The sequence below is a fragment of the Metopolophium dirhodum genome, chromosome 9, assembly GCF_019925205.1.
Source record: "Metopolophium dirhodum isolate CAU chromosome 9, ASM1992520v1, whole genome shotgun sequence".
Classification (NCBI taxonomy): Eukaryota; Metazoa; Arthropoda; class Insecta; order Hemiptera; family Aphididae; genus Metopolophium; species Metopolophium dirhodum.
The window spans coordinates 31,275,245-31,291,637 of NC_083568.1; the positions used below are offsets into that span (position 1 = coordinate 31,275,245).

A 16,393-nucleotide genomic window follows, 5' to 3' on the forward strand; every position below is an offset into this window, starting at 1 on the left:
ATTACAACTATTGTTCGAGGAAAATGAATATAAAGAATGAAGATTTAATCAATATCAACGATACTGGATGATTGTTCGCGGTGATTGTAAAGCAGAACAAAAGTCGGGTGTAACAATTATTATAAACGTATTTAATATTACATTACCGTCGAAACGGAAAAACGTATCAACGGGTGCGAAAAAAATGAACCAAATGGAACTCAAATGGAATGTGAAACAAAACGCAGGTAGGTCATGATAATTACGTTTAAAATGAAAACCATACGGCGCCGTTTCGACTCGAGAACAGAGCTGATGGTGAATATAAATCAAGCGGGGCTTTATACAGATCATATATATTATAATTTATAATACAAGCATATTATTATTATTGTATAAGTATAAAGTAAAATTGAAAGGTTCGTGAAACTGTAATAGTATATTGTTATAATGAAAGTGTTAAATAAAGCCCGAGCGCGTGCAGACGTTTATAAGGTCCGTATATACAGGGTTATTTACCAAGCATGCTAACTCCTATTATTTCTTTAATAAAGAATTTATTCAAACTCTGATTTTTGAAAATTTCAAAAATATATCTAGGTACTTAAGGACCATAATATTTACAATCGTTAAGATTTGTTTATACAATTTGAGTAGAGTATTGCGTCGATACAAACGTCTTGTTTTCAAATAAAAACCTTATTTTTTTTACTATAAATACATTTTCAAGCAAATTATTATTTTATTTTTATTTTGGTTTAACTAAATTAAAATTTGAAAGAGTGTTTTCTGACCTATCGAAATGTTTATACTACAGAGTACACTAGTCCTTCAAAATGGTCTTAACAAAATATAAAGTGGGGGACGGAGTGGCCGAGCGGACTAAGGCGTCGGCTGCGACGCAGTCGACCCGAGTTCGATTCCTAGGCCATGGGCGTCATTTTTCTTCGGACAAGTCACGGTGTCCGGAGAACAAGTGTCGACATCCCCCACCCGGGCATAGCAGATACCTACGGGTGCCCAATCAAAAATTCTGCCAAACTAAACACATACGTGTTCCTCCCCCTACCGACTAAATAACCCACAGTAAAAACTAAAAATAGCTAATGGCCTCAGCTGCCGGGCTCAAGTCAATAAAAAAAAAATATATATATATATAAAGTAGATGACAGATGTAATAGTAAATGTAGTATTTATTATACTCAGTCAATTTTCACAAATTATGAAACGTATGGATTATGGATAGATTAAGGTACCTATATTAATTACTAAAATTGACGAATCATCATAGCTCTATAGTCCATATATTATTAAGTATATTCCTAATATTCTCCAATAGGTTTGCAGTACTCGGTCGGTATCGTAATTAATTATTTCAAATGCAACGCAGAATATTATCATTCGTAATAACATAATAATATCGTTCGTAAATCACTCGAACCGCTTGTCTAAATGCATGTGTTTTTGTCGATAATCACTTACGGTATTAATAAAAATAATAATAATAATAATAGTAATATCGCTTCGAGTATGAAATCTAATTACGGCTATTTTATGATGTGTGACGGACACGGTTATTATTAATTTTACGACTCGCCACGGAACATTGCAGTAAACGGTTTAAAACTAGTATTTAAGTTTGGATCAAACCCGTCAACAGATTGGTAGACTGACGAGTAACCTATATAATATTATAAATTCACGGCGGTGGATAGGCCTATATAATAAAGAAATAAGGATTTCCCTTATAGTCACTAACTTGTGATGGCCCTGGAAAGGTAGGTACCGAGTACCTATTATACGTATAATTGAGTATTAACATCTTATACTTGTATCTATATTAATATAAAAAATAGTAAATTGTTTATACAATTATTTTTTATATTGCAAAAAATATGTATTAGAAAGTAGAACGTGTAGTAAAAATGTATTGTTGTGGGGAGTGACTATTATTGAAATAGATATAAATATATCATGTTATAAAATTAAAAATATATCATAAATTCATAATATTATGTTCAACAAATTCGTTGCGTCATTTTTGTGGTTCGCTTTTATGGTATGGAATATTTTGTGCTATTATCGCGTGTGGCTTTTTAAGCATTTTTCCTAAAGCAAAAAAATATGCATATCCGCCCATGATTATAATAATAAGTGACGGTACTCCGTGGTCATGTTATCCGGTGTGCGCTGAGAGTGACGTTATTACAGCAGACGTTTTTCGCGCTAAATCGTTGTTGGTTTCATGAATTTCGGGATTCCACCTGCGAAGACGTATCTACTAACACTGCATATGACAGAATGTTGGATATTTCTCTCTTCCTTGAACAGACATTTTCCCTTGGAAATATTTTCAAGTTTCATTTTCAAATTTGATTCACCCTACGCTTTATTCTTGACTTTAATCGAATTTAGGTTAAATATTCTCGAGTCGTGGAATACCGAAATCACTTTATGGTTTATTATAATAGAGCAACTGCAATTACGGTATAAAAATAGTAGTTGTTTATTAGAATCACTCTGTAAGTTTGTGTTCAAACTGTTTATATTACGATGTACAGGGTGATTTCACGAACGTTTTCACCCCCATTTTTTCATTTAAATAATGAATTGACCCACGAACTAAATTTCGGAATTTTTAAACACTTATACTTATAATTACCTTATATTTTAGAATCTTAAAAAATTATGCATACCCACCCTGTAGTGGTGCTAACATTTTTGTTTCAATTGAAAATCACCCATTATTTCTGTAAACTGTTATGAACCAGAAGTATTTGATTTATTGAACTTTGTGCACTTTGTATTGGTTCTATAATGATTTGAAAATTATAGTAATTTATCCATCAACATTTTTTGTATTTTGTAAAAATGCTTGAGTGTAGTAAGTACTAATGGTTATATATACTATTACATAGATTAATATTAATATTACGTATTATATCTTATATTTTTGTAACACCAATTTTAAGTTCTATTAGTTCCTTAGTATACATATACATATCAATAACTCAGGAACTTCCCTGTCAAATTTTCGTTTAGGTACAACAAAATTTTCAAAAAAAACATGTGCTTTAGAATATGTAATAAATCAAGTTAGTTTTAATTTGAAAAAAAAAAGAATTTTATATTAGAACAGATAAGCATAATAAAACTAAGTATTTGAAAGTATGGTCCTAAATTATACTTAAAACTAAGAAGTTAAATACAGTTAATTTTAAAGGGAAACATGTGGATTTTGGATGAATCACCCCGTGTATCAAACTATCCGGATACCAATAGTCATTTCGAATAATAAGTGTATTTTAAGCTGATCAATTATATAGTGATTTTGTTATTTACGTTTTGAATTTTTTTAGGAGTGAAAATGTCCATTATGATGTCAACACAATATGTCAGGTAAAACTTTCCCTATAGGGGCGGTGCGCGAGGGGAGCGAGAAATGTCTCCTTTTATCCCACCTGCGCACATCAGTGGATGTCATCGTTTTAGTGCCACGCCGGATACCCACGTCATATATTATTCTCAGATCTGCACGCACACAACACTCGTTTATTAAATATGTATATAATAATAATAGCATATACATATTATATAGTACATAATATTATATCATCGTTCCTACGGAGAAAATAATAATATATACGCGGTAAACCTAACGTCTAAAATTAAGCATAATAACGTAATGCAACGAGTATAGAATAAGACTCTGAGAAGAAGAAGAAGAAGATGAAGAAGAAGAAGAAGAAGAAGAAGAAGAAGAAGAAGAAGAAGAAGAAAAATGACGATACCATAATCTATATATCATGTGAAAAATAATACCAGAACACAAATTGTGATTGAAAGGCGCATCGTTATTATTGCATGCGTGTGTGTGTGTGGGTATTTTGGCCGCGGACCAAATAACAGAGGAACGCGTTCATTAGGCCGGTCATGAATCGTTAACAATGTCGGAGAAAAAAAAAGTAGAAGTGCGATTTTTTAACGACGACGTTTATTCGTTTTGAGAAAAGGACGTCGGCCCTCCCTCCCCCGCCTCATCATGGCGTTCAACACGGCTCGGACATCAATATAGATATATCTTTTCGTACGCACTTCTTTATTCTAGTTTTTTATTTTGTATTTTCTCACTTCTCATTATAACGTTATTATGTTTACCCTACAGAAAACGTCCATTACTTTTCGATCCACCAAACTTCTGTGATATAATATAATATTATGACTACCCGCCGACGTCCAGCTGCTTACATAATATATTATTATTTACTCTTAAAATGTTTCGCGCGCCAGGCCAATGTGAAGTGATAAAACTGTCAACCCAAAAAAAACTTTACGTTCCGTGTTATATACTTATATAGTTATGTGTATTACCTATATATTACCATGCGATTTATTATATTTAATTTTGTTATTGTACAGACTTTGAGAATATTATGTACCTACAATGTAGGTCCTACATGTTACAGCTCACCGCCTACTTTGAGTGTATATATTATACGTATCAATTGTTATGATACAAGTTAAAATCAGACACCAATCAGGAACGGGTTTCAAAATTAAACGGAAAACAATGACACGTCATTACTGTTGTATCCATTAAGGGAAAAATTAGTTTAAGATTATATTTTGTAAGATTTTCAATAAAGACATTTTAGTTTGTAGATCCGATACGTATAGTGTAACCCATAGGTAAATATTGAATTGAATTTTAGGAGAGGGGGGCTTTGAATATTTTTGGGAGGTGTGCCAATCTCCACTCATGGCATAACCTATGAAATAAATGTTACAAACAAAATTAATGTTAAATATAAGTTTTTTTTTTGTCATGCCTACTAACAAACATATATTGTATCAATTATTCAAATGTTTTATACGTTAAGCTAAATCTAACTTATAAAGTTATAGGTACTTATTTAAATTTTTTTTTATTAGATCTTAAATTACTTGTACAGAAATTAATAGTGCTTTTCCAAACAAAAAAAAAACACATTATTTTAAGACTAATAATGTTCAGTTTACTTCTATAATTATATTTATTTGTACCAATAATGAAATAGTGTTGTATACTGTATAGGTATTAATTATTTAATAAAACAGAGCTATGGATTTTGGCAAATGTAATTTAATTATAATTGCTTAAAATTAAAATATAGAAAATAATGTAATTAACCACTACAAACTTTTGTTTTTTTTTTTCAATAACTCATGAATTTTTTCCTATAACGTGCACAATAATATATAGAGAAATAGTTTTATTATTTCACATAAAAAAATTCAAACACTGAACGTAATTAATTGCAAAACATAATTAAGCTAAAATGTGCTGTTATATTATAGTTACAATAATGTAGCTTGTATTAGTATTTAGTATTCATACTCTTACTTTGTAGTGTTGTTATCGTACTCAATGTATCAAAAACAAAAATTCAAATACTCAAAATGTAAAAACAAAAGCACTTTACTAAGCAATCATACATGTAGTTAGAAGAAATAGTAATTCTAGTAACTGTGTTATAATAATAATATGTGTCTATGACTATAATTGTGTGGATTCAATGCAGCGTGTAATAAGTGTTTTCATGGGTAGGTCGTTGGTTTTTTAACGGTGTTTGGCATAGTCACACGTTACTTTTCCTTAAAAAATCTCATATTATTTGGATAGGAGGTAGGTGGTAGGTACCTGTATGTTGTCAGTAAGTACTCAGTGGTTCAGAATTTCTGACTTAAATATATGTTACGTAATTCATACTTCTTCTATTAGCGGAGTTATGGAATATTATAGACACTAACTTCGTTGTCAAGTGCACTATTACGAATACGCATTTTGTTTTTATAATAATATATTATCTTTAAAATACTCTTAGTGGGATACCTACGTCTGCTGAATAAATTCTAACAGTCATCATTTATGGATGACACCTACGTACAAAACGGATCTATATTTCCACTCTATTTTGTATTATATTATACGCCCACTCCGAGTAAAATATCGTTGTTGTAAGCTATATGACGATGTAAAATGTATTTATCAAAAAAATAAAAATTCACCCAGCTTCCCCGTTGCTGCAGTGGCGCAGTCGCTATAGTCGCGATGTTCGTTAATCGTGTGAAAAACAAAATGTGTATCGCGCCTGAATCAGCGGTATTGATAATAAATTACGTTATTGTTTGGTTCATAGTATAATAATAATAATAATAATAATAATAATAATAATAATAATAATAATATAGGAAATATTATAGGTACACGCAGTCTTATATATTATTATTATTAAATTGAAAGTGGGTAGATAAATGTCTTTGGGAAATTAAAGTGACAAAACCACGGCGGTGGCGTTTAAGCGCGAGTTGATTGATTCGATCGTTTCAGCGGCTACTGCTGCTGTTGAATGTATTATTATTATTACTATTATTTTAACCCCTTAAAAAATAACAATAATAATAGCTGCTCGCAATCGTATCATTTCCACGTACTTTGTATTTCAAGCTGTCCGTGGCCAGGTTTCCCAACGACGTAGAATGGTCCCATAGCGTTGACGTGTTGTATTTCTGCAAGTCGGTTTCAGATGACGTGTTCGGAAAACTTTTGCCGGTAAAATGGCTCCTGTAGGCTACGAAATTCCATTAATTAATATACACCGACGTTCACAGTAAAGGTGCGTCGGTGATGGGCAAGTACAAACAACGTTTGCTACGGGCAAAAGCTGTGTACGTTTAGTGTTAACGTATAAAATGCGTTTAATTGCTAATTATAATTGGTAAGATCTTAAACTTACCATTAAAAATTAAACGAAAAATAAATTCAACGTTGGTATTAAAAAAAAAAATTTAAAAAAAAGAAACCGTACGCGGATAAGCTAAGGTATAGTAATTACACATCTATTATAATGTTATATTTGTTTGTGACTTTATTAAGTTTTATTATACAATTCGTTTTAGTGCTTGGATAAAAAAGTACAAATATTTGAATCTACTTTCGTTGAAAAACAAATCTGAAGTCCTAGAATTTAAATTTATATTTACTTCATGTAAATCTCTATTTAATGAATGTAATATAAAGTGATATTAGCTCCCGACATTATAATATAATGGGCTTCAATATATTTTATTAAAAATAAAATAATACGATAATCATAATGATAATATTATGGTCCATTCAATTTAAGTATAGATTGATGAACATTTTGAACAATTGAATAAATTACTCTTTATTGTCATAGTATTATTATATTTTATTTGATATAGAGTCGGTATGTAATATTTTATTATCAATAAATATAATATTGGGGTAGGTACCTAGTAATATATTATGAGTTTATGACAGTGAACGTTATTAAAATTATTATTATATGAATATTTAAATACTAACGAGGATATCATGTGCACTTAGTTTTTTCTTTCTCCGACCCGTACGAAGCATAACGAATTTGAGTTTAGCAGAACCAATTTTGCGTTGTTACCTTGAATTATTATACTATCAACCTTAAAGATAAGGATATTCTCTTGGGAATTTCGTTGGATTTTATTGGTGCTTTAATTTTAAAGTAAGTTATAACAGCTGTATAAATTATTACAAATTTAAAATTAAAATATCAATAAAGCCTACTAGGTGTGTATATAATATTCTTTAGGTACTTTGCTCATATGTCATTTTACTCTAATATTGAACCTGACAACACAAAATTGGTTCTACAGAACGAACATTTGGTATAGGTAGGTATTTCAACTGGTTTGGAGGGATAAAACAAATAGTGCGGTGACGTCCTCTTAATACTTCCTGATATTCAATAATGTACTATTAGGCTCAATAAAGCTATTTTAGAAATGTTAAATTCAAGTAAAATAAAATTGACTACAATAAAAATAGTATAATTTTAAATTGTTAATATGTACTACATAGGTATAAACTAAAATTTAATGGCTGTATGATTAAGTAAAACTCATCGGATCATGCATAATTATTAATTAGTCAATTAGTAATAGCATGCTAGTAACTAATAAGTAATAAATTAATAAATTTAATAATATTCGAATTGTATAGGTGATGTTGATTAATATTTTGTATTTCCTTTTTACTTATTTTATTATTATTTTACTTTACTTGTAAACAATTTTAATTTATGCATGACAATTTACAAGCTATCTATACAGAACAACTAACAAGTAGGTTGTAAGTACCGGAATTGTACATTTAGTCAATATGTCATATTTCTAACATACAATGGACATACTTCTTTAAAAATGATTGTATTCGTAGGTACACGTTTTTTTTTCAAATATGTAGGTAGGTAGCTTTTTTTAATTTAATATTTGTATTTTATTTAAGTCAATATTGCATTTGATTCGTAATTAGTTGTTATTATTTTATATTTGGTACCTACTATAATATTCACTTCTAACCTAATATTTATGCAGTATCGATTAGCATAATATTGTTGTCAATCCAAACGGTAGAGAACCATTTGAATATTTTGTTAAGATATTAGGTTTGGCATTCAACACGCAGTTAATAATAATTACTTTCGTTCAAACGTTAAAGTTTATGGCAGTGATATAATTAATATATTAGACGATTTATCATCTTTCCGGTGTATTGTATTTTATTTTTATAAAACATAATTAAATTTAGGAAGAATAACTGTTTTATAATAACACAAATTATTGTCACAGAGTTGAAAACTTTTAGAAATTAAAACTGTAATTAAATAAAATAATAATAGTAATTAAAATGTATATATTTTTTATTCATCACCTATTACATTATTTTTTATGTCTGTCACATGTTGCATAATATTAGTTGGCAAAACCGCTCTACGCATTTTTCAAATTTTAAAATAAAAAATGCAAAGTTACATTATTCTTTATGGTATATAATATTATGAGCACGTGAAAGACGCAATCCACTTATACACCGAATTTTATATAAATGGTATATCTTATAATATAAAATCGCTCTTTTAAACATTATTAATCGTATTTTAATATGATATATTATCACTTTACTTTAATCCCTGAGTGATCAATTTCAGTGACTTCATCCGTGCAACATAAATCCTCAAAATGATATGATTATCGAAGTATAGTTTACTATTTCATTTTCAAGAATAAATTAAATTGCAATCAGACAAATGTAGATTCAAACTAAAAAGAGTTAGTATTTAATACAATACTTATAAATTATATATTATTATTCTACAGTTTGTGTGATGTGTAATCAGCCATATTATTACGAATTCTACATCTCAATAACAATTATTAAGTATAGTTAGGTCGTTACAATGGAATTTCCGTATCAAATATTTGAATAGAGAAAAATATAAACGATTATTGGAAGTATACATTTTTAAATAATAACATTTCCAAAAAAAAAATCATTATGAACTACCACTAACAGACTAATAATAATAATTTAAAATTAAAACATTACTGGAGTATTTGATAAATTAAAATGTGTTCATCAAAAAGTTTGTAACAAATAAAGTTCCATATAGTAAAATGTAAACTTATTATTTAAAACTAGTACAATTTATCAAACAAAATGTATTTGGTATTTAACTTTTTTCTACTCTAAATTATTAATGTGAGAGCCAGATATTATATATTTTTTTATTATTAGTATTATCTACTGAAGTTCCACTGTAATAAAGCAAAAACGTTTTTTTTTTGTATTTATTATATGCGTAAAACCCAGCCAAAATTATATTAAATCAGTGATAAATGCGTTTACAAAAAACCAATCAAATAATATTATACCGGTACTATTTGCGATCGAGTTCAACTATGGTAAATTCATAATGTATTATTATACCTACGCTAAAACTAAATAATAAGTACACTACGCTTATAGTTTAACTATCTGCTATATTATAATTATGTAATATTAACAACGTTGTTGTTGGTATTTTTATTTTTATATATATAATATAATATCAAGTCTTGGGTAATATGATTCGGTTTTTACTATTATTATTGTCATCATCGTTGTTATATACCTTCGGTAATGATATCGATAGTGTGTGGTCGTTTCGGTCTTTGCAATTGGTCCTTTTCAACGCGCGACGCCACTATAGCAGCAAACCATGCGAAGGATGAACACAAATGGTAGTTAAACGCAATAGACACACAAGATAGAAAATACATAGAAACAGGACAGAGTCAAAAAACAAAAAAAAAAAAATCAACGCACTGAACCACAAAATAGTATGTACAACAGTTCTCGTACGAGCTGTTGATGCACATTATTGTAATATTATGACGTACTTACATACAGAATCGGTGTTGGATCGTGCGGGTGGACTGCCGCCAAACGATGGATTTCGGTCCGGAGATTTGTTGGGCGTTCGCGGCGGCGAAGGGTGATCGGGTGTCCTGTGGGGTTGACTGATCTAAAATGAATGCACATACACACGCATATCCATAAACACACCGACACGCGCACACCCACACACACACACACACACACACACACACACACACACACACACATCGTATATTTTGAAATGTTATATAAATTACAATGCGTACATATTATTATTATGTGGCAGCGACACCCGATTGAGCACAGTCAATTTTTTTTTAACTGCCCCATTTGAGAGAAAATAAAAATAATACTCTCATATCGTACAACGTTGTACGGTTATTTATATACCGTATAATTGTATTACTAATTATTGTTATCTCCACAATACACATATTAATATATTATATTATGTTTTTGTTAGAGATACACAATTAACTAAGACGCTAATGTCAAATTGGATTTTTTCTTTGTTAGCCTATAGAATATATAGTATACAGTAACTTAAATACAACTGTCAGTCATTACACTGTACATAATATGTGCTGTATACTAAACATTTCTGACATTGTTTTGCGATATTTTGAAATATACAGGAAAAATTTTTTTTAAGCATAATTTAAACTTATAATGGTTTACTTTTATATATAAAAAAATAATAAATACTGTAACGTCACACATATTTCTGTGCTCAATCGTGTCATATTTCGGTATTATTTTTTGGGAATTTCTATAGTTTGATTGCATCTGTGCTCTGCAATGAGGTTGTGAAAAAGGTAAGCTGTACTCAATCGGGTTGCAGCTATAATATTAAATATATTGTATAATATAGGTAGGTATAAGTATGTTGGTATTGTGATATTATTATTTTTTAAAACGACCGGCGTGGGGCTCCTCCTTTGCAAGCCAAATTTCAGTACTTATTTTTGCAAAATATACGTGGCGCACATGTCGTTTTATGCTGTACAAACCGCAAGATGTCCCGCGGTATGGAGACTTTTTTATGGGGGTCGGGCCAGGGAGAGATAATGGTCTTTCCATATTGCACAATATTATTCCAGTCCACGCTAACCCCCCCCCCCCCCCCGCGATACTTTGTGACCTGCGAGTCAACCGTAGACCGCGGGGCGCTGTCTGTGCGTAAGGTGCAGCTTTATTATATTATCGTTATACAACGTGATATATTTAAGCGCTTGAAAAGTTTCCTTGAAATTTACATTGTTAGATTAAGTTGTAGGTACAGCATAATATTTTGTTTTCGTAAAACACAAAATATCTCATATATTATGTATAATTATACCTATAAGTTACGGTACAACGAATGTTATCCTCATCACTTGTGAATTACGCACTTTAAACATTTATTCACAAAAAAAAAAACACAACGTAATCAAAAATAAAAGTAGGTATAATAATATTAATAATATTATGTTGTACTTGTACACCAACAGACTGCTGCATATTAGTAATGTTTTTTGCTCTTAAGTGACCATAAACTACCTACTTATACTAACGCAGGGTGTATTTGATTTAATGAGGGAACAATGATTTACACGGAACACAAGACGTAGTTCGTGATGCATACCGCTCGTGTTATATTTGGGTGCTCAAAGATGATGAACATTTAATTTTCAATTGACTGGGAGAATATTCACATATCTGACTTAACCGTCACGTTGATTGATTCGTAGAGGAATAGTTAGTAATTATAATAGGTTATAATGGGTTTTATTTTCAATTATTTTTTGATAAATCACTTTTTAATTGTATCCATATTATATTATAATAATACTAGTAAGCTGATCCTGTACGGCGTATCCCGTGACAAATTAAATAATGATGGTGATTTACCCTGTCCTAAACATGTGCACGAAGTTTGGTAACCCTAAACAAACAAAAAAAATATTCGTTTTTCTTAAGCCAACAAATCCCTAGGGCTTTCTCTAAAGTGAAAAAATGTTCAAATTTTGCTTTGAGGTTCACATCCTAGAGTATACAGGTAATATATGTAATACATTTTAGAACTATGAGTGACTTGGCAGTGATTATAGACTCGGCTATAGATCGCTAACATACACATACACACAAACAAACAAAAATTGATTTTTATTAATATAGATTAGGTATTTTTACTTCCTATAATACTTTGTAAACGAGTTTAAAACGTGACGATAGGCTGCAAATTTTTCTTATTCTTTTCGAGGCTTAAACGGACAATTCTAATTGAAAAGTAGAGTGTGTGCACACAATACATAATATAATGTTTAAAATCGTTCAATCTCCAAGCCAAACGTTGTCGGTCAGTATAAATGTTATAAATCGGTTCGTTTTATTCGAACATTGGTATTTTTATTTCACCTTTACGATTTCAGACGCCGACAATAAAATTCGACTGCGTTCAACGATTATGCGAGATTTTTATGTACTGCAGTCAAATTCGGGATACCCGTTCTCTCCAGTTCACTCCTCTGCCATGAAATAGTTGTACAAATATAATTACTTTAGCTTTATTGATGGCCACTTTTTTTTTGTTTTTTATTCTAGTAAGAAATATTACATTTTATGACTTTTACTAGGTACGTTTTCTTCAAAACACTGTGTCACTATAATATGTATCATACAAAGCCAACCGAAATCAGAAAATCCACTAGGTACATGGCATTATCCGAATCAAACAACCCAGAACAAAATATTTTAGGCACGCTTTCATCTTTCCAAACTACGTATTGAATTACCCCTTTCAAGAGCCATATCATAGTGTTATCAGCTTACTCCATGAATATAACCATCAATATATTATTTTGAATGCCTTAAATGCGTTTCATATATGTTGTATGGACGGTTTTACTACCCCACCCCCTTCTCATAAATAATATTAATTTAGATCTAAGCCTAACGTCAGGTCGATCTTAAAACTTTAAAAATTGTAAAAACATTTTTGTTATAGATATCTATCAATAGTCTATAATTTACAATATAACATAGTCTACATAATATTGATATTATTATTTTATGAAAAAAAAAAAATGTTAAATATTCTAACATACCTTAGTTTGTGTTATTTGCATTATTTTTTATATAATATTTTATACAACATGTCTATATCCATATATTTAAGTCTGAAGATTTGCCGATAAAGGTGAAGTAAAAAATGTGCAATCTGCTGACATTAAATTTATATTTAAAGTACAATAAGTGTCTTTTTTATGACAATATGACTGAATGTGTGTTTGAGCACGAACACGTTTCTCACATAAAAATAATATATTATTTGATATATTTTTATTCGTCTGAATTATTTGCGTTTTATCATATGTTTTATTTTAATATTTGACACCTAATAGTCAAGACTTGGCAGTATTTTGAATCTTTTGTGTTATTTTTCTGAATATAAATGTGTGATCACCGGGTCACTGTAGAGCTGATTATGAGTTATGTCATATATACATCGTTTTCACGACCTGTTCTTCTTTTTCTTTTTCTTTTTTTTGTCATCGAGTAAAAACGTATATAAATATATATATATCGCCTACGTGGGTTTTATAGAGACGCGTATAAGGGATTTACAGGGGTTTTGCGTCTCTCTCCACAAATCCTCTGCCCAATCTTTATGACGGAATTGTTTTACGACTTAGTGGTCGATCGAACAATAGGAAATTATTATATAAGAGAAAAATACAACGCATATAATATAACAGTAGACGAAAAGAGAAACCCTTGTGGCACATTTACAGCTAGTTCACTAGTGTGGCGTAGCGTTAAAATTAAAGCCATTTTATGTATTTTATACCACCAGACGGCACTATTTCAAATACCCTAACAATGTGGATTTCATCATACGAACAACTTTCGGCACGAAGTATATACGCGAATTCTACCCCGTTCTCAAAATGGACTCGTTAAAATGATTAGAAAAAAGGAAACGGTGATGTAAGCTCGTGCGTGAATGTAAACATATTTACAATTTTGTATGAGCTTTCCCGAATCTCCTTAGAATCTCCAATGAATACATTAATCTTGTTTAGCGTGTATATGTGTGTGCAGTTTATAAACGCTTTACTTTATACACATTTTTTGTGCACTGAAAAGTCATTAGTTTATATACCCTGACAATGAAGTTTATTCTCTTAAAAAATGTGTATGAACCTAACATCAAAATTAATTTTCAAACATTATTTCATTTTTTTGTTTTTTTAATTACGAGTGAAATAATATTTTAACCTTACAATGGATCATATTATATACCAACCTTTTATACTAATATACATAAAGCGAGTCATTAACATATGTATATACGCGTTATTTTATTAAACATATATACATTATAAATGCAGTGATTAAATAAGTACACAACACAATATATATTATTATACCTGCTGAAATTATTTTTTTTTAAATTGTATTTAAAAACACAACCCCACACTGTACACTTGACGACTTGAGCATTTTATCATGAAATGTTTTACGAATTGTGAAAAAAACATTACTACCAACATACATTTACATTATATTTTTAAAAATATTTATCAATGATTTTGATCGAGTTCACTCATAAACGACAATTTATTATGTATATAATAAACGAGCCTTTTAAAATGATTCATTATAACTTATTTGTTCATATTATTGAACAGTATCTTTACATACAACAAAATATTCTTTAGTTTAATACTTTAATATATGAGTTCGAATAATAATATGCAAAACAAACTTAGAACTTCTTCATTATGTAATTAAAATTCCAAATTATCATATATTTTTTAAATTTTAAATATATTATATACATTATTTCAGTCAAAAATCAATGGTTTTCATCCAATAAAAACTTTTATTCTTACTCCAGGTTTTAATAATTAGATAATTAAAAATTGAATCAATTATAATATGACTTTATTAATATTTATAAAAGTTAAAAATATGTATTATTTTATATTAATAACAGAATCAATATTTTTAAAATAGTATAAAAGCTTTATTTCTTTATTATAAGATAAAATAATTAAAAATTTAAATATTTTGGAATGTTTTAAAAACAAAAATATATTTTTGTTCTAAGGTAGGTATTGCAATTGATATTCATGTATCTTGTTATTTTTAATTGTATTATATTATAATCGAATTTGATATTTTAAGAAATTAAACTCTGGTTATCGTTTTAGTATTGTTTCATTAACTTTGTTAATTTATAATAGTTTATACAAACGTCTGTACAATATTATCGAGTAATTACCTACTGAATGAACTCTCTGAACGTATAATATTGATTGACGGAAGATATTAACCATTTTTTTTTTTTTGTGAAAGTGTATACTATTGCAGTAAGTACACTTGTACACATTATTCTAAGTCAAGGCGTGTTATTAGACAGTTTAAAAGTCGTTTTCCGAATAAACAAAAACATAATAATATAAGACATTGTAAAGCACGTTAAATACAAAAATAATATGCAGATACCCACAATATTAAAATTGCATAATCAATAGTAAAAGTAAGGTGCGTAAGATAAATTAGTAAGATAATTAGTTGAAATTTCGAGCGCTTAATCGTCTTAGAAATAACATTATCCCCGTATCGTTGTAAACCAGCTTGGGTAGTATTTAATATACGCACAGGGCCAACAACGTAACAATATTATAATGATTAGGTGGATCAAAACGCACTTGGGGTTCGGGTCGGACGAATAGAGGCCGAGGGCTGGTAGTCTCGTCCTCGACTCTGGCCGTGGTCGTCGATGTGATATCGGCCACCGCTGTCTTCAAACTGAAAAAAAAAACAAAATCCTTAGGTCTCGGATTCGCACATAGAAATTATAATAATACATGTAATATCAATGGTAATAAGAAAAGTCACGTGTACTCTACTTGCCTCAACGAGTCCGGTGCTTTGGGCGTGGATGGGGTCTTTAGGTGCGTGCTACTGCTCTCCTCGTCGTACTCGTCCTCGTGCGGAAGTGGCGTTAGACGACCAGACTGCCTAGCGTTCCGACCGCGAAACGAGCTCATCCGCAACGATTGTCGGAACGACTGTCTGGCCCTGTCAACTGAAATTATAATACGAAATCGGATTTAGATTTTTCGCGATCCGCCGCTGACATAATCGGTAAAAAAGCGATCGGGA

At 30.0% G+C, this 16,393-nt stretch overlaps 1 protein-coding gene across 7 annotated transcripts in view; it reads right to left on the minus strand.

Moving 5' to 3' along the window:
* LOC132953101 (potassium voltage-gated channel unc-103) overlaps positions 1-16,393 on the minus strand; it is a 133,420-nt gene that overhangs the window by 44,992 nt on the left and 72,035 nt on the right. For 6 of the 7 annotated variants that reach the window (XM_061025670.1, XM_061025672.1, XM_061025674.1 and 3 more), the window contains 5 exons: positions 16,142-16,316; positions 15,937-16,036; positions 10,244-10,364; positions 9,972-10,043; positions 6,454-6,590 (listed from right to left, as the gene is read on the minus strand). In XM_061025670.1, coding sequence (XP_060881653.1) covers positions 6,454-6,590; positions 9,972-10,043; positions 10,244-10,364; positions 15,937-16,036; positions 16,142-16,316 — 605 coding nt within the window. The remainder of the gene's footprint in view (positions 1-6,453; positions 6,591-9,971; positions 10,044-10,243; positions 10,365-15,936; positions 16,037-16,141; positions 16,317-16,393) is intronic. The other variant, XM_061025673.1, reaches the window with a different exon arrangement.